Source organism: Myodes glareolus, chromosome 19 (genome assembly GCF_982192425.1).
Source record: "Myodes glareolus chromosome 19, mMyoGla1.1, whole genome shotgun sequence".
Taxonomy (NCBI): Eukaryota; Metazoa; Chordata; class Mammalia; order Rodentia; family Cricetidae; genus Myodes; species Myodes glareolus.
Window position 1 is genome coordinate 63668774 of NC_142044.1, and position 22239 is coordinate 63691012.

General features: G+C 48.2%; 1 protein-coding gene across 1 annotated transcript in view; it reads left to right on the plus strand.

Annotated features, from left to right (window-relative positions):
* Window positions 1-22239, plus strand: part of Bin2 (bridging integrator 2) — a 28636-nt gene extending 6397 nt beyond the window's left edge. Inside the window, exons 2-12 of the mRNA XM_048446313.3 lie at window positions 557-637; window positions 6529-6583; window positions 6833-6927; window positions 7385-7480; window positions 10261-10368; window positions 10572-10657; window positions 12371-12446; window positions 13168-13250; window positions 14871-15576; window positions 20889-20963; window positions 21858-22239. Coding sequence (XP_048302270.3) covers window positions 557-637; window positions 6529-6583; window positions 6833-6927; window positions 7385-7480; window positions 10261-10368; window positions 10572-10657; window positions 12371-12446; window positions 13168-13250; window positions 14871-15576; window positions 20889-20963; window positions 21858-21887 — 1491 coding nt within the window. The 3' untranslated portion in view covers window positions 21888-22239. The remainder of the gene's footprint in view (window positions 1-556; window positions 638-6528; window positions 6584-6832; window positions 6928-7384; window positions 7481-10260; window positions 10369-10571; window positions 10658-12370; window positions 12447-13167; window positions 13251-14870; window positions 15577-20888; window positions 20964-21857) is intronic.

Genomic DNA, 22239 nt, shown 5'->3' on the forward strand with positions numbered 1-22239 from the left:
GCAATGTCCTCTTCTGTTCCCCTTTAAAAATCAGTTTAAGAGCTGGGTGTGGCAGCACAGACCGTAACCCTAGCTCTTGGGAAGCAGAGGCGGGTGGATCTCCGAGGTTAAGGTCAGCGTGGTCTACAGCATGAGTTCCAGGACAGCCAGGACTACACAGAAGAAACCCTGTCCCAAAAACCAAATGAACTTTAAGGCTGGAGGTGCAGTTCAGTGGGAGAGTGTATGTTTAGCTTGTGCAAGTCTCTGGGTTCAACCCAGCACCAAACCAAACATTCAAAACACCTCGCTCAAATAATGAGAATCCAGAAAGTTACAACTTACTTATCGAGAGAGAGAGAGGAGGCTATGAATGAGAATAAACAGGCAGATCCCCCATACCACGTACCTATCCCCCAGGTGTCCCAGTTTGAGAGCCACAAACCTTGTTTTTGTTAGCTGTGTTACATTCCTGACTCTGCTGAGCTGAGGGGAGACGAGACCTGTAGTTACACCCAATACCAACACTTAAGAGACTTGACCATAACCATACAGGCCTTTTTGTCTTTTATCCCAGGTTCTGCAGAAATTGGGGAAAACTGTAGAAACCAAAGATGAGCGATTTGAACAAAGTGCCAGCAACTTCTACCAACAACAGGTAACCTGGAGGGTGGAGAAGGGCCCAGTGCCGGAAGAGTCTAGCGGGCAGGCGTCTCATCAGCCTGCCGCTCCTTCTGTTCTCTGAAAAGCAACAGAACTTGCCCTTCTGTTGCTGTTGCCCTGTTTAGTCCACAGGGCCTGATCTTCTTTCTCTGCATATTATAGCATTGACGTTAAGAAGACCCTAGCAGCAGGCGTGGTGGCTCGCATGGGCTTACCTCAGCACACAGACAGCTGACGCTCCTTATGATACACAAGTTATTTGCGTAAACAAACATCTCATGGCAGTGCAGTTCCGACACTATTGAATATCAGGTCAAATGTCACAGGCCAGGAACACAAGACTGCTGGGACCACACCAGACACCAGCAGCCGTTTGTATCCCCGCCTCATTTATTTCCATGTAAAACATATATTCATGACTACAGATCAGAAAGTATATTCAGGAAAAATGAAACGGGAATAGGTGTGATCACTCATGCCTATGATCTCAGCCCTGGGGAGTCTGGAACAGGAAGGGCACTTTTCAGCACCAAATGTTAAGTTTAAATTCTGGTTACTGGGAATCTGATGCCGCTGATGTAATAAACCAATCAAACCAAATCAGTAAACCCAGGTTTATTCTGAGCACAGCATTCCTGGGTGGTCCCAGGGGAGGCTGACGAAACCACAAGGGAAAACCACGAGGTAGAGGCCAGCTTTTAATACCCTCTGGGATGGAGCCGCCAATGACTGACTTTCTCAGGGGCAGAGTCTGGACTGAGGCAGCTCCAGGGAGGGGGCATAGGAAGGCATCTCCACCCGAACTGTCACAAGTTCAAGACCAGCCTGAGATACAAAAACATAAACATAAAGCTGGAGAAATTCAGCTCTAGAGGCCACAGGGTAGAGGCAGAGAGCTGATTCCTACAAGTTGTCCTTGGATCTTCACGTGTTTTCCTTGGCTCTGACCTGCCCACATGTGCATACAGAAAGACACACACACACACACACACACACACACACACACACACACATGAGTGTGCACACACACACATAAAATAAAAAGAAAAAGAAAATGATTTTTAGAACAATAATGATTCTGTAAGGTTATATCCATTCTTGTTTCATATCCTACAATTGCTGTGATACCTGTGTGTATAAGACTTAATATATCTATTATAATTGTGAAGTTTCTAAGATTATTTTATGGTTGTTTCTTCTTGGGGTTGGATTATAACAGAATCTTCTTTGTTTTTTGACCCTGGTTGACCTGGTACTTACCATGCATCCCAGGCCAGGTGCTGGAGATGGAGCCCTGTCCTCTGGGAAGAACAGCTAGTTCTCTTTCCCTGAGGATCTCCGGTCCTCCTGCCTGAGGCTTGTCCTTTGAGAGCACAGCTTGTCCACAGTCACCTACAATTTATGTCTTGCTGGCTGTTTTGTTGTTGTTGCTTTGGGTTTTGTTGTTGTTTTTGTTTCATTTTGTTTTTTGAGACAGATTTTTCTCTCAATAGCCCTGGTTATCCTGGAACTCCACTGTGTAGACCAGGCTGGCCTCAAACTCCAGAGATCCACCTGCCTCTGCCTCCCAAGTGCTGGGATTAAAGGTGTGCGCCACCCTACCCGGCTTTTTACTGACTATTGAATGTGTTCAGTTGTCTGTGTTTTCTGTTTTCTGTAGATGTATAGATGTAGAAGCTTGATTAGATTTAGGTTTTCATTTTTGTTTGGTAGCAATACTACTCATAGGCATCATTAACTGCTACCATCAGGAGTCCCACCATGTCTGCTTGTCTCCTTTAACGTGGGGTAGGAATAGTTCTGAGTCACTAATGGCAAAGGAATCAGCTCTTCACTTTCAACATTTAAAGTTTATTCTTTGACAGTTTCACACATTTGATCATTTCACCCCCTCCCCATGCATTTCAATCCCGTATCAGCTGTCACTCTCAGGTGCCATTTGCCTGGGTTCTAGAGTGGGCTCCATCACTTTGTTTTGAGACAGTATCTTATGAAGCCCATGCTGGTCTTGAACTCACTGGGTAGCTGAGGAGAGCCTCGATCCTCGTGCTTCCACCTCCTGGATTCTGGGTTATAGGTATGCACCACCACAGTGTGCCGGCATGGTGCCGAGCTCAGGCCCTGGGCGCTGTGCACACCTGCCAAGCGCTCCCTCACATGCCCTCTGTAAGTTTTGTCTCTGTGCGGCTCTCCTCGCCTCCCTCCTTCACCATACAGGAAAAGATGTTTTCCCTCTGGAAGCTCTGCAGTCTTTTCCTTGTGGTATGGACAGCACTTGCTCAAGGCTTGGTTGTGCCATCTCCTGTTGTTCTGCTGGTGTCTGGGAGCCCCCACCCAGGACATTCCATCCTCAGTCTCTCCTTCCCCAGTCTGTTGGGATCCAGTGCTGCATCTGCTGACTGCTCTGGTCACGCTTCACAGAGAGTGGCTCATTAACTGAGGGTGCTGTCTCTGTAAGGGGTGGATAGAACGAACTCAGGCTCTTTATGGCAATGCCGAGAACTTGGCAAAGTTTCAGAGGGCAGAAGTGATGAAATCAGCAGATCTGGAGATAGAAGTGGCTTTTCCCCTGCATTTATAGACTGGGGAACTGAAGCTGGAGAAGTAGGGGAACCTGCCAGTTGAGAGTAGAGCCAGCACACCAGCCAGCCAGCCAAGTGAGAAGCTGGCGTCAGGAAATTAGGTGCTGGGTTATTTAGCCTAGACATGGCAGGGGTGGGTAGATGGGTCTGAAAAATGAAATGGTGCCCGGTACTAGTCCTATCGTCCCAAAGCCCACTTCCCCCACCATTACCGCATCCATGGCCACTCCCATACTTTATCTCTTCAAAAGAAAGAACAAAGGTGTAAAGAAAGAATGGAGTGTGGGCCTGGAGAGATGGCCCAGTGTGTAAGGGAAGACTGGGATGTGGTTGACAGCATGCACACTTTTTGCAGAGCACCCAACTTCCATTCCCAGCACTCTCAACAGACAGCTCATGACATTCTGTGACCAGACCTGCCACCTGCTGCTGAGCTCCTGAGGACAGAAAGGGTGTAAGGTACCCAGAGCTGGAGTAATAGGAAGTTGTGAACTGCCTGCCCTGGGAGCTGTGAATGGAATGCAGGTTGTTGGGAAGAATAATGCATGCTCTTAACCTAACCACTTGGCCATCTAGTCAACCCAGTTGAATCAGTCAGATTGTTTTGAAATCAAGTTTTCATGATGAAGTGAAAAGTTTAAGTCCCATTGTTTTCTTTCAAAAAGAATGTTAAATCTCCATTAAACTTTTGAAAAGTTTTTTTTGGTTTTTGAGACAAGATTTCTGTCCTAGAAACCTTTCTGTAGACCAGGCTGACCTTGAACTCACAGAGATCTGCCTATCTCTGCTTTCTGAGTGCTGGGACTAAAGGCGTGCATTAGCATTGCCCAGCAGATTTTTATTTTTATTTATGTGTATGCATGTGTATCTGTGAATATGCACATGCATGTCCAGGTGCTCCGGAGGTGTTGGGTCCTGGAGCTGGAGCTACAGGTAAGCACTGGGAACTGAATTCAGTCCTCTGCAAGAGCAGTAACTGATCTTAAATGTTGCACTATCTTCCAGCCCTTTACTGATTTTTGTAACTTCAACAACTCTTCCAAAGCCCTTAAAATCTTGATTATTGAGCTGACAGGACAGCTCTGTGAGAAAAGGCACTTGCTGCCAAGCTTGATGTAAGTTCAGTCACCAGAACGCACATGGCAAAGAGAACCAGTTTCTGCCATTGTTCTCTGACCTCCGTATGTATGCAGTTATTAGATAGAAATTTCCATTTTTTCCTGTTATCTTTTAATTTAAAAGTTCACTAGCCTTTCTAGTAATGAACGAGTTCACAGCAAGTATTTCCTGGTGAATTGCACAGCATCTTTTAGGTTTCAAATACTCTGTTCCCTGAGCCGCTTCCTTCTGGCCCTTGAGCTGACCTGCAACATTCCTTTGAAGTGGGTGGGTCACACCTTAGCTCTCTCCCACACTCCTGAAGTAAGGCTCCAAATGTCAACCACCTGGCCTCTCACTTCCTCTCCACCCCATCCCAGAAACTGGGGTTTACCCACACAGGAGAGACAGGAGTGAGGGGAGGGAGGCTGTAAACAGTGCAGTGAGGAATAATTGAGGAGACCTCTGAGGAAGACAGCTTTGGTGACAGGAACATAAGGTTTGTCCTCAAGTCAGTATGGAGGAAAAGTTAGATCCCAAGCTGGAAGACTCGATGCCCTGAGGGTGGTATCCAGAACCCATGTTAGGAAAGCAAATCTGAATGCCGTGCCGCATGTCTGTAATTCAGCAACCGAGGCAGGCTTTCTCTGTGTAGCCTTGACTGTCTTGGAACTCACTCTGTAGATCAGGCTGGCCTCGAACTCACAGAGACCATCTGTCTCCACCTCCTGAGTGCTGAAATTAAAGGTATGTGCCACTACTGCCTGGCTAATGGCAACACTCTTAAGGTGAGCCTGAGTGTGTACTGGGGCAGAAACAAGAGAGGCCTCACCTAAATAAAGCAGGTGAGAACACACTCCCAAAAGTTACTCTCTGATCTCCACATGTGTGTCATGGCACATGCGTGACACTCACACTTCACAAGACACTCATGTACATAGTAATAAAGAATTAAAAAAAAAATCCTGGGGCTGGAGAGATGACTCAGCAGTTAAGAGCACTTGCTGCTCTGCAGAAGACTGGGTTTGGGTCCCAGCACCCACATGACCACTCAACCATCTTCTGTTCAGTACCAAGGAATTCAACACCGTCTTCTGTCATCTTTGGACATAGGCAGTACATATACATACAAGCAAGCAAGACACTAATATACATACAAATGTTTTAAAGATTCCCTGTACGGATACAGCAGGGTAGTAGCCTTCTATTTCAGCGCTGTTTAACATGAAAAGCCCTGTGTGGGGCATGGTTACTGGCTTCTGTTTCCTGGAAGTACTTAAGAAGCAGAGAATAGGACTGAGAGATGGCTCAGTGCTTAGGAACGTGTACCACTCTTCTAGAAGACCTGAGCTCAGTTCCCAGCATCCATGTCTGCTGGCTCACAACTTCCTGTAACTCCAGGTAGACCAAACTCCTCTGGCCTCTTTTGGCACCTGCAAGTTTGCACTCAGAAAGGCAGACAGACTATTAAAAAGACTAAAAATGAAACATTTAAAGAAAAAGAAGCAGAAGCAGAGAACATCTATCATTTATGAAGCTGAGACAGGGCATTGTTGCAAGTTCAAGGCAGCATGGACTAAGTAAGAGGACAGATTTTGTCATTAATCAGTGACGAAGCAGAGGCCGCAACAGACGTCATGACTGTAGTTCATTCTCTGGCTCCGCTTCTCTTTAAGAAAGAGACAGAGATGAGAGAGGAGAGAAGAAAGGGGGCAGGGAGAGAAAGAATTCAGACACCAGAGCTGAGGTAGAAGCACACAGAGGTCGGATGGGCTCAGTGCACAGGAGGAGAGGAGATCAACTGGACTCCTTGGAGTAGGAGCGGTGGGTGGGGGCAGGTCGAGTGAAGATGGGGGAAGACTGCATGGGAGGCAGGAAATGTCTGTGTGAAGGTTCAGAGGGGAAAGGGGCTGTGGTACAGACGGCAGCGAGGATCACACAGACAGTCACCTGCAGGGCCCTCATTCCAGGGCTTAGGTATAGGCTCTTGTGCACTAGAAGAGAGAAAAAGCAGAAGGCAGAAAATATGCAATGGGGGCGTCCACTATTCCAGCTCATACAGTGACCCCAAAGAGACAACCTGTAGCTTGCTGGCAGAGTGAAATTCCAGGCGTGAGCTTTGTCTTTACTGAATTTTCCAAGGCCAACCTCTTCAGCACCCTCCAAACAGACCTTGTTAGTTACCAAAGCCATTCTCTGCTTCCAGGCAGAAGGCTACAAGCTGTACAAGGACCTGAAGAGCTTCCTTAGTGCAGTCAAAGGTGGGTATCAGCCTGGGAGGACACGGGCTGGGCGGGCTGGGCGGGCTGCGGTGGGCAGAGCAGCCTGTCCCAGGGTTCCCAGTGCTCAGCTGCCCTTGACCCCTGAAACTCTTGAGGGCCCCAGTAACTTCCTATTGCAGCCCCACCCAGCTTCTCTTACTGAGAACTCATCCTTGTGGCTTGTCACCGTGGGATTACATCATCGCTTTTTGAGACACTTGGTGGTAGGACTGAGTTCTCTCCTTTCAGTGATGCATGAAAGTTCAAAGAGAGTGTCAGAGACCCTGCAGGAGGTCTACAGCAGTGACTGGGACGGTCATGAGGAGCTGAAGGCCATCGTGGGGGTAAGGGCAGCTTGGGCATGACTCTGCCTTGGGGTGCACTCCCATCTCCCATCTCCCTCAGCTGAGCCTCTGTATCCTGGAAAACAGAAAAGGGCCAGTTCATTCTCTGTTACAGAGCTCCACCTCTAAGCAACAGGATTGCAGCTGGTTCTACCTTCTTTCCTCCTGTAAGGTCACAGAAACGCCCCCTCCTTGATGATGGGCTATTTATGAGAAACAGCCACATACAGTTAGCTGTTCACTCGTGCGGATGTCCTCTGAGCTTGGGGCCAGGGGCCTTGCTCTTCACCCCCTGGGTGCAGTTCTGTAGACAGAGCCCATGTCTCTTCTTGAGAATCTGACATGATCTTCTAACTGTGGTGCTACAGTAGAGCTCTCTGCAGAGAGAGTATGGGGGTTTCTCTGGTAGATGCTTGTAGACATAGGGTACTCACCACCCTCTGTCTGGATCCCACAGAACAACGATCTCCTTTGGGAAGACTATGAAGAGAAACTGGCCGACCAGGCTTTGAGGACCATGGAAAACTATGTGGCCCAGTTCAGCGAGGTGAAGGTAACTCAGTCCGCTGGGTTGGGGGCAGACCACACTAGCTAGATCATCTGCTAATTTACATCAGCTAGTAAACATCAGGTTTACATTGTAAGCAGCACTCGAGCCCGTGGTTAGACGTGGAGCGAGGTAGATGAGAGGTTAGGCTGACAGAGGTGCAGTGAGGTGTTTACACTTAGATGTCAGTGAATTACACTTTGTGCTCAATTGATGAGTGAACCAGATCCAACTAGGTCAAAGCATCCATCTCTCTTTTACCTGAAAACTTGTTTTTATTATATTCAGTTATGTTTGTGCACATGTGTTTGAGTGGGGCATGTGCACATGGGTACAGTGCCCCTGGAGGTCAAAGGTGTTGGGTCCCCTGGAGCTGGAGTTACAAGTGGTTGTGAGCTACCTGACATGGGTGCTGGAAACTGAATTTGGGTCCTCTAGAATAGAAGAACCCTCCTAACTTCTGAACCATCTCTCCAGCCCCAAAGCATCCATTTCTTTTATTTTCTTTAAACAGAATCTTGCTATGTAGTCCAGGCTAGCCTGAAAGTTGCCATCCTCCTACCTCAGCCTTCTGAGTTCTGAGATTACAGGGGTGTGTCACTATGCCTGGGCTTCCCTTCTAGATGGGAGAAACAGCTAATAGAGCTAAAGATGTCCATTGTATAGGAAGAAACTTAGAGACGTCTTGACATATCTTCAAATACTTGAAGTTCTGTCAGGTGAAAAGAACCTAGCCTGTCCCAAAGTGTTCTAGAAAGCCAAATTCGAATTTTAAAAAAATTAATTATTTAAAAATATTTTTTGTTGCTGGGTAGTGGTGGCACACACCTTTAATGCCAGCACATGGGAGACAGAGGCAGGAGGATCTCTGTGAGGCCAGCCTGGTCTACAAAGTGAGTTTTTTTTAAAAAAAAAAACAAAAACAAAACCAAAAAAATCCAACCAAACCAAAACTAAAAAAATTTTAAAATATTTTTTGTTATTTTTATTTCTATGTATGTGTACCTGTGTGTCACATGTGTGTGGGTGCCCACAAAAGCCAGAAGAAGGTGTTGGATCCCTGGTGCTGCAATTGCAGGTGGTTGTGAGCCACCTGACATCGGCGCTGGGAGCCAAACTTGGGTCCTCTGTGAGACTCGCTTTTGCTTAACTTCTAAGTCATTTCACCAACCACTCTAAAAAAAAAAAAAAAACTATTACATTATTCATGTATTTGCTGGGCGTGTATGTATGTTTGTGCATGTATGTTCACAGTGTGTGTACGACAGCACGGCAGTGAGTCAGAGGACTACTTGGGGAGACCACTGTCTGGTTGCCACACTGTCCGTCTCGGAGACGGGACCCACTTGGCTGTCAGAGGCCAGCACCTTCAGGCGCTGGAGCATTTCTGGCCTCAGAAGGAGGGCTGTTATTCATCCCACTTGGTTTATTAATCATCTACTCTGCTAGCCCTGTGCTGCTTGTGGACTGAGGAAGCCACCATGGGCTTCCAAATAAGCTTCAGCTCTTCAGAACATAGGAGAAGCACTCCGAGGTAGTTTTATGCTGTGTGGCTAAGCAGAAGCTGAATTATATCACTGGTGGTTTTCTCTGTTTGTTTGGTTTGTTGTTGTTGTGTGTGTTGTTGTGACAGGGTCCTACTGTGTAGCCGTCTTAGGGTTTCTCTCGCTGCAGTGAAACACCATGACAAGTTGGGGAGGGGAGAGTTTATTTGGCTTACACTTCCACATCACAGTTCATCATAGAAGGAAATCAGGGCAGGAACCTGGAGGCAGGAGCTGGTGCAGAGGCCATGGAGAGGTGCTGCTTACTGGCTTGCTCCTCATGCCTTGCTCAGCCTGCTTTCTATAGAACCAGGACCACCAGCCCAGGGATTGCCCCACCCACAGTGACCTGGGCCTTTCCCCATGAATCACTAATTAAGAAAAAAATGCCCAACAGCCAGATCTAATGGTGGCATTTTTTTAAGGTTTCTCATTTCAGATGACTCTAGCTTATGTCAGGTTGACCTAAAAGGAGCCAACAGAGTAGCCCAGGCTGGTCCTGAACTCACAGAGATCTACTTGCTTCTGCCTCTCAAGTGCTAGAATTAAAGTCATGCACCACCACACCTAGCCTTCTCCTTTTTTAAAGATCCATTTACTTATTTTAATTGTGTGTGTGCCTGAGCATGCGCACCACATGAGCGCAGGTGCCTGCACACTAGAAAAAGGAGTCAAATTATCCTAGAACTGGAGTTAGAGGTGGCTGTCAGTCATCTGGTACGCGGAACTGAACCCAGGTCTTCTGCATCTCTCCAGACCCTTGATCTGCTTTCTATCCTGGACAGCACAGAGACATCTCATGCAACCCCATGTTGAAACAGGAGTGTGAACTATGGAAGATCACATTGGCGGGGGAGCTAGGCAGGGTAGGGTCTGCTCCCAGAACAGCTTGTGGTTTTGATGACCACACAAACTCCCTAAGAGTGCTTTGTGCTCAGCGTCTGGTCATAGAGTAATGTTTGTGTAGGGTTGGTGAGGCTGCCAAGATTCAAAAAGAGATGTCCCCCACCCTAGACCACAAGGCTAGTAAGTGGTACATAGGGGCTAAAACCCAGAATCCTGACTTTCAGTTTAGTGGGATGTTCAAGGGCCTTGCTCCTAGAAGCTGAACCAGTTTTAAATCTTAATACAGGTTGCACAATTCAGTGGTAAAATCCAAGAATCTTGTTTCTTTGCTTGGTATTCTATTACCATCCTGGAAAGTGAGTCGCGTCTATACCCTTTCTCATCACCCTGGACTAGGAGAGAATTGCCAAGCGGGGCCGGAAACTGGTTGACTATGATAGTGCCCGACACCACCTGGAGGCCGTGCAGAATGCCAAGAAGAAAGATGAGGCTAAGACTGCCAAGGTAAAAACAAGCAAAAAAACCTGCCCTATCCCCAGAGGTGGCAGGTCAAGATGAGGGCAGGCCTGATGGATTCCTGTGTTCTGGAGGACATTTACCGTGAGGGCAGTCAGAGTCCTGAGGCGGAGGAGGACTCAGGTCTGGGCAGGGAGAGGAGAGGGGGTGAGGGTGACAGAGGCAGCCTCTACCTCTCATCTGTCACGCAGGCAGAAGAAGAGTTCAGCAAAGCCCAGGGTGTGTTTGAAGATCTGAACCAGGAGCTGCTGGAGGAGCTGCCTGTTCTTTACAACAGGTAATGACTGACATCCAGTATGGGCCAGCTGCTTAGGCCGGTGGGGTACAAAGCCACCTGCCGTCCACATATGGTGCCTCATGGAAAGAGCCCTGTAGCCTCAGCACTGCCACTAATTTGCTGTGTGATTAGGCAAGCATCCTTATCTCCCTAGACTTGTGACACAGATAGCCATCCTTGCCCCACCAGCTTTTCTGGGTTGGAGGACCAGGTGGTGTTGGGTAGGCGAGATCTTGTCTAGTAAAGTGCTTTGTCATCCACATTCCATTGCACAGACGTGTGCTTTTAAACCGTCACGGTTCACAGGCGTCTGCACTAACGAATGTGCCAAGGCTTCGTGGTCGACAGAAGTGTTCTAGATTCAAAGCTTCCGCAGTGGAAGAGAAACAGGGACTGAAACTCATTTGCATGTTATTTCATTACACCACGTTCGCTCTCATAAGATTACAGCAGATTGTACTGCTTAGTTTGTCTGTAGCCTTTCTTAAGTCAGAGTCCAGCAGTGTAGCCCAGGGTGCCTTCGACTTTTGATCCTCCCATCTGGACTTCCCACGGGCCAGGATTACAGACATGGCCACCGTGCTAAGATGTTAGGATACAGTTCTTTTTATTGACTGCATTTATGTGACTCCGATTTTTTGTTTGTTTGTTCGTTTTGTTTTGTTTTGGAGACAAGGTTTTTCTATATAACAGCCCTCGCTGTCCTGGAACTCACTTTGTAGACCAGCCTGGCCTCTGCTACCTGCGTGCTGGGATTAAAGATGTGTGCCATCATGCCCCATGTTACTCCAAATTTAAACAAAGTAGAAACACATAGTTTCTTCCTAAGTGCCACGGGGAACCCACCAGAGAGGACTGCTCAAACGGTTTAGCCAGTTGAAAGCCTTTATTCCAGCTGGCTGGGGCCATACCCAGGTATTTGGGGACCAAAGGGTAGCCCTGAGTGTCCAGAATATGGGGTTTTTAAAGGCAGAAACCATGTTCTAGCATCTTGCTCAGCAGGTGCCGGGATGGGGATTTGCAGAAGCAAGCAATTAACAAAAGCAGTTAGCTGGAGGGGGTTTCCACACAAACAGGCTAATGAACAGTTAGCTAGGCCATCCTGACCTCAGGTCAGGATTCTCCATCTAGGAGAGCAGATACTCGTTAAACCTGGAGTGGCTGCAGTAGGAATACAAGATGGAGGAGCCTCTGCATGGTCTTTCCTTGTCACAGATATAAACTTTGCAGATTCGTTTATAGGGGAAATCTGCCAAAATACACACATACATACATAGACTCCATGTATTGCTGAAACAAAAAGAACAGCTCCTTATTTTAATAATTATAATTACACGCCTTATATTCTTATAGTTGTTTAAAAATTCTGCAAAGCAGTTTCTACATTACCACCCCAGAACCCAAAACAGATAACTTTTTTCTTTCTTAAACAGTGCCTCACTGTGTAGCCCTGGCTGGTCTGAAACTCACTCTGTAGACCAGGCTGGCCTTGACCTCAGAGTGCTGGCACACGTCACCACACCCAGCCAGATAACTTCTATGTCAGCCGGGCTAATGCTGTCTCCCCTCCCCTGTCAGCACTCCTGGCCCGGCCGCCATGAGTAGATTCCAGACCCTCTCCATCCAGGAGGCCAGATGCCCTTCTCTGGAGAGCCTGGTTGGTGGGTAGCTGGGCCCTACTTCCCTTACCCACGCTTGTTTGTTTCCCTGTAGTCGTATCGGCTGTTATGTGACCGTCTTCCAAAACATTTCCAACTTGAGAGATGTGTTCTACAGAGAGATGAGCAAGGTGAGAGACTCCTCAGTGGGGTTCTTTAGGGAATCCATGGTGGGCCTTGTCCACACTGTGTCTTTAGGCAGTCATGTTGGGAGCGCAGAGTTTGACTTTTATTGCCTAACGAAATGTTTGTGTTGAGTGCTAGTGAAACACACATCTTGTGCACACTACCAGGGCATCTTCTCCATCTTCCTTAACTGACTGAACGCAAGCTCCAGTTCAGTAAGTGAGTAAGGAGGTGAGGGTGTGCGAGGGACTTGAGGTGACCAGAGCTGCTGCTGGGCAGTGGGGAGAGCAATTGGGCATGGGTCATTGTTTCAGGTGGGTGCTTTAGGACCAGTCTCCATGACAGGCAGCCATAGCACATGACCTCGTGAGGTCTCCTGCTGTGAGATTACAGCATCTGTACTGTTTTCATGTTGTGTTCACAGGGAGCACAGACTCCTTCCCAGTTTCCTGCTAACTTAGGATTTACTTAGTTAATGTTAACCTGAGCTTTCATTCCCTGGGTCACCCAAAACAAGTGACAGCCTCAAGCCAAACCCCACCTTGAGAAAGCTGCCTTTGCTGCCCTCAGGGCACGGCACGATGGACCAAGGAGGAAGGGTATTGGGTGGGGCCAGGCAGTGGCAGTGCTGGAGAGATGAGGAGGTTTGGGTTGGGAGAGCTGATGGGGAGGGGATGGCGGCGGGCCCGGATTTGTCTAGCATCTCTGCTTTCTTCCTGACTCTAGCTGAACCACAGTCTCTATGAAGTGATGAGCAAACTGGAGAAGCAACATTCCAACAAAGTCTTTGTGGTGAAGGGACTGTCGAGGTGAGCCCATGAGACTGCTTGTCTTGTGTCCTGTGTGGACATACTCAGCAGCTTCATCCCACATGCCAGGCCCTGCCTTTTTACTCTAGGTCTTTGCTGTTTACTCTGTGCCCCCATGGAAATTATTTTTCTTTTCTTCAAACATTTCCAATACATTCCTAAAGATGAAGAATGATAAACAATCATATACCTACCACCAAACTTAGGTGACCAGCTGTTGTAACCAGACACAGTGGCACCCCCTGGTCTTGGGAGCATAAGCCAATATAGTCATAAATTTGAGACGATCCTGGCCACATAGTGATGCAGAGTTTCAGGCCAGCCTACGCTACCTTGTCCTGGGGAGTCGGGGTGGAAGGAGAAGGACTGCTTGCTGTAAACATAGCTGATGCGCCCCTGTCTTTCCTCACTTACTCTGTCCCACCTCCGCCAAAGGTGAGCATGTGCTCTGGACCACTGGCTGTCTTCCAGGCCCTAGCTGAGAGTCTCTGCAGCTCTGCATTGCTAGCTCTCCTGAGCGGCCTTTGGTGCTGCCGGAGAGTTCAGGGTTCCAGCTCTGTGACACCCCTGGTGATTCTTTTCCTGCGTTTCAACTCTTTAACCTTCTCTGAAGAAATGATCTACCTAAGGCTTTTGTTGTTACTCTGGATTCCAATCCTATAACTACACTCACGTCAAAATCTGCCCGTCTGCATTGGCTCTTCGGCCACTTCTGTCTGTTGTGTCTTTGTCCTTCGTGTGACCTTCATCCTAGTCAGTGTCCCTCGGAATACGACTGCTCCCGCTGAAGTCTTTAAAATGCATCGGCTCCTTCTGTGAGAAGGTGTGCTGTTGGGTGTTGTGGGTCTGGCAGCACAGGCAGCTCGACCACCCCTGGCGTGTTTTACAGCACGGAGTGATCCAGAAAGCCGTCTCCACAGGCAGTGATGACAGATAAGGAGCTGGGGGAATCCAGCAAGGACACGTCATGGCCTGTGTGTCTGCAAGGCGGCAGTGAGACTGGCCTGTGACCCGAGAGGAATGGGGCTCGTATTTAGGGAGGACTAGAGACGTCAAGAAGAATTACTAACAGTTACTAATGGGTCAATGTAGACCTTCGTAGACATGTTTTCTTTTGTTACAAGAACTCCATTTTCTTTTCTCCAGCACTGAAAGCCGGAGCTCTGTGTCCATTCTCCCCAGATTTATGGTCAGCTCCATTGATGTCCCAGGATGCCAAAGAATAACAGCTCTTTTCTTGTTTCGAGCCTCTAAACTTACTGTCTGCTGGAAAGGCTTAGACTACACAAGCACCCCTTTCAGGATGAGAAGCAAGTGTCTCTCCTCCTCCCGCCCTCCCGCACAGGACACAGCAGGGTTGGGGCAGGTCAGACCACGTGTTTTCAGGGTCTCTGGAGCCACTCTCTGTTTCTTTTCATTCTGCTATGAAGCTGCGATTGTGGTGGAGATGAAATGAACCTCTTCCTTCATTCTTGGTGCGCTTCGCTGACAGGTGTGCCCACTTTCTCACACCGCCTTAAGCTGCTCTCGTCTGTGTGGGTGATAATCCCTGTGGTCATTTAGGTGACAGCCATCCTGTGACCTGTGCCCTGCTGAATCCCACTGTTTTTCTTTCCACAGCAGCAGCAGGCGCTCCTTAGTCATCTCTCCCCCAGTTAGAACTTCTACAGCCTCCAGCCCTGTGACCTCTCCTACCAGCCCCTCGGCTCTCTCTGTGACCAGTGGGAGCGAGTCTGTCTTAGCCTCTGGAGAGGTGCTGGCCTCTGAGGCCGCAGATGAAGAAGAGATATGTGAGAGCAAGGAGTCCTTAAAAGATGAGGAAGTGGAGGAAGGCCAGTCTGAAGCAAGGTCTTCAGAGGGTGAAGAGCCTCTACCAGCCTGCAACGGCCCCACCCAGGCCCCACCGTCTCCTACATCCCAGGAGGAAGCCGCCCTATGCTCCCCAGCTCCATCCCTGGGCAGTGGTCAGACCCTGACAGAGCAGCCTTCCCCCCAACAAGTCGTCATTCGCACCCGAACCGCGAGTGAAGGAGCCAAGCAGAGCAAAAAGGGAGTCTCTATCCAGAGGATGTCGGCACCCCCTAGTCGGCCTCCACCACCCAAAGCCCCTCCAAGCCCCAGGCTTGCCTCAGGCAGTGAGCCCCACAGCCCTCCAGCCTCTGAAGAGGGTTCACCCCGCAGCCCCAGGGATCCCTTAGAAGAAGCCTCTTCCAATCCAGAAGCACCCGAGAAGCCGCTGAGAACCCCTGAGGCCTTAGAAAAGGAAAGCACTGGCAGCCCCAGCCCAGAAGAGCCATGTGCCTCCTCCACTGTGAGCATCATCCAGGCAAGTGAGGCTCTGTTGGGTCTTTTTCTATGTTAATTGATTTGGCTTTCTAAATGTTTTGTGTAGTTCTAGTGTGCTGGTATAGTATCTGTAGACCAGGCTGGCCTCAAACTCACAGAGATCTGCCTGCCTCTGCCTCTGAGTGCTGGGATTAAAGGCATGCATCCCTGAGCCCAGCTTTAATAAAAAATATTTTAATATTGGTTTAAGCATGAGGTTTAAGAGGAACATTCAGACAGTTAAGAATACCCCAGAACTCAGGTGTGAGCTTCTCTGAGAGTTGCTTTTTGTTTGGTTTATGTTTTGTTCTATATAATTTTTTATATTATTTGCATTGGTGTTTTGCCTGCCTGTATGTCTGTGTGAAGGTGTCAGATCTTGGAATCACAGAAGCAGTAAGCTGCCATGTGTGTGCTGGGAATTGAACCCTGGTCCTCTGGAAGAGCAGTCAGTGTTCTTAACTGCTAAGCCACCTCTCCAGCCCTGTGTTTCATTGTTTTAAGACAGAGACTCACTACATAGCCCGGAGTGGCCTAGGACACTAGGGCCCACTGTGTAGAAAGGCAGGCCTCAAAAGCCCAGTGTCCCTGCCTCTCCTCCCGAGCACTGTTGTACAGTGTGCACCACCATACCTGGCTCCTGTTGGGTCTTTGTTCCTTCACTAAAGTCAGAATGCTCCACAGCCAAGACAAGTCGGTATTTCAGGGTCTCCACATTCTTCTAAACCGGCTGGGAATACAGGTCAGTCTGTTAGAGCGTTTGAGTTCCTGCCTGGTGTGCACAAGCGCTGGATAGATCCCCAGTCCAAACAAACAACAAAAACCACCCAACAACACCCTTGGGAACTTTTTCTTAAAACTTGAAATTGTTTTGAAATTTTTTGCTTTGTTTTATTTGAGACAAGGTCTTACTTGGTCTGGAACTTACTATGTAGACCAGGCTAACCTCAACTCAGGAAATTTACCTGTATCTTCTCCTGAGTCCTGGGGTTACAAGTGCACATCACCATGCCCTGTTCTCTTGCCTCGCCTTTTCATTTTAATTGTGCATGTGGATGTGTGTTAGCACACGTGTCATGGCTGGGATGTGTGTGCATGTAGATGTATGTTGGTGCACATGTGTCGTGGCTTGGATGTATGTACATGTAGATGTATGTTGGTGCACATGTGTTGTGGCTTAGATGTGTGTGTACCTGTGGATGTGTGTTGGTACTCATGTGTCATGACTTGGATGTGTGTCCATGTAGATGTACGTTGGTGCACATGTGTCGTGCTTGGATGTGTGTGCATGTGATGTGTATTGGCACACATGTGTCATGGCTTAGATGTGTGTGTGCATGTGGATATGTGTTGGTGTACATGTGTCATACTTGGACGTGTGTGCATGTGGGTGTGTGTTGGTGCACATGTGTCATGCTTGCATGTGTGTACAAGTGGATGTGTGTTGGCAACATGTCATGACTTGGATGTGGATGCATGTGAATGTGTGTTGGCACACATGTGTCATGGCTTAGATATGGAGCTCAGAGGCCACTCACAAAAACCAGTTCTCTCCTTCTTCTATGTGACTTCCAGGGATTGAACCTAGGTCATCATGTTTGGCAACAGGTGCCTGTACTTCCTAAGTTATTTTGCACCCCTCCCCCAACACCGGAACTCACATAGCCTGGCCTCAGACTGCTATACAGCTCAGGGTGACTTTGAGCTCCTGGCCTTCCTGCCTGATTGTGCCACCATCCCCACATTTCCAACAGGGGCAGGAAATATACTTTATAATTCTTGGCTGTGGTAAATAAACCAAAGAAAAGGGCAGCAGATTTCAGGATGTATCTTTGATGACGAGGACCTAAGGGTGGGAATTTATAGAACTCGTAAAGAAAAGGTGTGACCGTTTGATTCTTTGAAACAGTTTCACTGTGTAGCTCTGACTGGCCTGAAACTCATTATATAGCACAGGCTGGCCTTGACTGTGTGGCAGTCTTCCTGCCTCTGCCTCCTAGTTCGGTGACTGCAGCCATGCTACATACCCAGAAGGATGGCCTCTGAAAGGGATGGACAGTCTAGAAAAGGTGAGGTGCTGACTCACCGCAGAGCAAAGTTCTGTTAGGGCCATGGAAATGAAGTTATGTTCTGTTAAAGCTATGGGGTTTAGTTATTTAAAGTGTGTGTGTGTGTGTGTGTGTGTGTGTGTGTGTGTGTGTGTGTGTGTGTGTGTATATACACACATATATATATATATGAATGAGAGAGAGTGTGTGTGTTTTGCCTGTATATTAGTCTGTGCTCTGCTTGTGTGCCAGGGAGGGCATTGGATCCCCTGGAACTGTAGTAACAGATGGTTGGGAGCTACCATGTAGGTACTGAGAGTCAGACCCAGGTCCTCTGGAAGAGCAGCCAGTGCTCTTACCCACTGAGCCGTCTGCCCAGGCCTCTATTCAAATCACAGGGAAAGCTTATCATAACGCAGAGAATGGGGCTGATGGGGGGACGAGCGACTGAACGTGCCTGCTGTGGGACCCACTGTGGAGCGAGAGAACAGACTTCCTCAAGTCACCCGACATGGCACCTGTGTGCTACGCACGGATCCCAGGAAAGGGACGGGAGAGCCTTAGCAGAGTGATGCTGAGTCAAGGCCAGATTGCTCCATATAACAAGATCCTGCCTCAAAAAGTTCAGTCAGGCAAGCAATGAGGAAAATAATCAGAAACAATGTTGGGGAAAGGGAGATGTACAAAGGCTGACAGGGAAACAGAATAGGATGGGCTGCCTTGAAAAATAAGGGACTGGCCAAGTGGTGGTGGTGCACACCTTTAATCCCAGCACTCAGGGGATAGAGGGAGGTGGATCTTGGTGAGGTCAAGGCCAGTCTGTTCTATACAGAGACACCCTCTGTGGCTAAGCCTACACAGAGAAACCCTCTCTCAAAAATCACACATACACACACAGAAGAAAAGAAGAAGAAGAAGAGGAGAAGGAGGAGGAGGAGGAGGAGGAGGAGGAGAAGGAGAAGAAGAAGAAGACGAAGACGAAGACGAAGACGAAGACGAAGACGAAGAAGAAGAAGAAGAAGAAGAAGAAGAAGAAGAAGAAGAAAGAAGAAGAAGAAGAAGAAGAAAAGTAAGAGGAGGAGGAAAGAAGAAAGATAATGGCCTATGGTAGGCGGTCTATAGTCAGGTGCATTGTCGAGAGGGTCACATGAGAAATGAACAGGACTAGGATTCACTCACCAACCACAGTCACCAAGCAAGCCCGTACTATGGTCCAGGCACTTTTCTGGAAAATGGGTTAAGACAGTGAACAGTGATTTGTTACCTAGCGCTTGGTGGCACAGGTTTATAATCCCAGCACTGCAGAGGCAGAGGCAGTAGGACTCGAAGTTTAAGGTCATCCTCAGTCATGTGGTGAGTTTGGAGCCACTCTGGGCTACATGAGACCCTGTCTAAACAAATCGGGTTGGAGAAACATCTCAGCAATTAAAAGCACTTGCTGTATAATCATGAGGACTGGAGTTCAAATCCCTCATCCACATAACAGACTGAGCACAGATGTGACCCATGACCCAGCTCCAGGGGAGGAGAAGTGGGGCATAATGGGAAAATCCCTGAGGCTTCCAACCATACCTTAAAGGGTGAGACTTGGATCTACAGAGAGGCTTTCTGAAGGACAGTGAGTGGCTAGGGAAGGGCTCTGAGACCCTCTCCTGGCTTAACACACGTGCACACACACACACACGCACACACACACGCACGCACACACACACGCACGCACACACACACACACGTGCACACACACATGCACGCACACACATTAAGTGGCAAAGAAAGAACAGAAAGAAACTAGTGAAATTTAGTGGTGATAGAAGATAGGAAGAAATGTTACGAGGGGAAGGCTGTAGGAAATGGGGCCGAAATTGCAATTTTAAAGACTGGGTCAGAGAAGGTGACCAGGGAGGGTTTGTAGTGTGTGTTACTCAGGTGATGCAATCAGACTCAAAATTCATGCATGCCGAGTGACCCGGCCCTCAGAACATGTTCTATGTTAAAGGGCTAAGGTCTTTGTGACAGTTCTTTGATGGTGCTGTCTATGGCTAGTTCCTAACTTCCCCTAAAGAAGGCTCCATGGCAAAGTGCTCGCCGTACAAGCCTGAGGGCCTGAGTTTGGATCCCAGCACCGTGTGAAGCTGGACCTGGTGACGTATGGGAACTGAAGACAGGAAAAGCCCTGGTGCTTGACAGCTACCCAATCTAGCCAAATTAGTGAGTTCCAAGTTCAGAGACCCTGTCTCAAGGAATATGGCAAGGGGGCAGCAAGGCCGCTTAGCAAGTAAAGATGCCTACCACTGAGGCCAGTGACCTGTTAGGTGCCTAGGGTCACGTGGAGGAAGGAGAGAAGCTAGTCCCAGTCCTCTGATCTCCACATACCATGACATGTACACACACACACACACACACACACACACACACACACGTAATTTAAAAAGAAATAAGAAAAAGGTAGAGAGTAATAAAAGGAGACACCCAGCATCAACTCTGGCCTCCACATGCACACACAAACATGTAACTGGAGGTGTCTCTCCTGCCCGCCAATTCCCGAATAACAACTCTGAGGCCTAATATTAATTGCAAACTGTTTGGCCTATTATCTCAGGCTTATTATTAACTAGCTCTTACAACTTAAATTATATTTTACCACAAGGCTCACATCCTGCTTTCCCAGAAGCTGCTGGTGTCTCCCTGACTCCACCTTCTTTTTCCTTCTATCTTTGCTTGGATTTCCTGCCTGGCTCTATTCTGCCTGGCTATTGGCCAAATCAGTTTCTTTATTAACAAATGGTAATAAAACATATTCACAGCATACAGAAGGACATTCCATATCACATACACATGTGTGCTTATACACGCACGCACACAGGCACACAAAAGAAACTGTTAAGCCACCTGCCTTTCCTGATCATTTATGGCTTAGGATCACTCACAAATGAGGGCTGCAGTGTGGTCCTGAAGAATCTCAAAGTGACCAGTAGCCGTTGGAAGACTCCTTCATAGGCAGGAGCCAGCCACAAGGTATGTCCATTGTGGGAACAAAATCCAGAACCAGAGACCTGATTTTCTGGCCAGCAAGTCATGATACCCTACAAGTCTGTAAAAAGGCACAAAAGAAAGCCTGCCTGATGCTCCCGGCTCAGGGAAATGGTGTCAGATCTTTGCCCTTTGGGTCGTCTGTGACCCTCGGGAAATATAAGGCACAGAAGAACTTCCATGGGACATTGGGGGAGCTGAGCGTCTCTCACTGACAGAACTGTTTCTCTCGTAGGACCAAGGCCCTGAGCTTCACCTCTGTTCGGATCCAGGAGAAAACACCATCACAGCACCTGAGCTTCAGAAAGAGGTGAGGAGGTCGGGAGATGCCGCAGACAGTGGAGCGCTTGCCCAGCAAGCAGGAAGCCCTGGGTTCACTCCTCAGTGTCACATAAACTGAGCACAGTGGCACACACCTGTAAGCTCGGTCCTTGGGAGGTGGAGGCGGAAGGGTCAGAAGTTGAAGCCCGCCCTTGGCCAGCTCTATAGCTAGTGTGAGTTCTGGGATCACAGGCAGCCCACAGTACCTGCCCAGAGTCCATGCAGGGTCTCCCCAGCCTGCCTGATCTTGCTTTAAAAAGTGACATTATACAGGATGTACAAACACACACGTACTCACAGACATTATACAGACATTATACAAGATGTACAAAAACATACTTATACATACTCACAGACATTATGCAGGATGTACAAAAACACACTTACACGTACTCACAGACATTATACAAGATGTACAAAAACATACTTATACATACTCACAGACATTATGCAGGATGTACAAAAACACACTTACACATACTCACAGACATTATACAGGATGTACAAAAACACGCTTACACATACTCACAGACACAGTGCAGAACAGTAACTCGGAATGCGAGCCAGAATGGTGTCATGAAATGGAGCCATGAATTGTTTAGCTCCCAAGAAACATCCAAGCAGTTTTCCCAGTAAACGGTACGCATTCCTTAGAGCAGCTGCTGCCAATGTGGTGGGCAGGCTCCTCTGTCCATCTGACCACAGAGGCAGTGACCTGTGCACGGAGCCTGCAGCTCCTCCCTGAGGAATCCCAGCAGCCAGCACCATGGTGCCACCCTCTGCAGAGGCCATCAGCACTGCATGGAATACAATTCAAGAGAAAGTAGAGTTTTTACCCCTCCTGAGTAGGTCAGCATCTGATGCAACCATGTTTACCTCCCAGGTGTTTCCAAGTGAAAACGCAGAACTCTGAAGAGAAACTGCCGGACAGCTAACCCCATCTGCCCACAAAAGTGTCTCGCACAGGGTCAAGGTTACAAGCCAGAGCCACTCCATGTTGTCGGGTAGTGAGATACTCAGTCTCAAAGACCTGTCATTTTTGGAGTCTGAGGAGCAGTCCTGGGGAGAGGGGATCACACTCAGGGAACATTTTACTCAAGATGTGAGCATTAAGGGAAGCAGGGCTGTGATGATGCTAACACAGAAGCATCTATGGGCATGTCCACACATTCTCAGAGGAGGACGTATGTCCAGCTATCTTCTCACTTGGCAAAGACTTAAAGCTGAAAGATTTTCGCATTACTAAATAAAGTGATTTTGACTAA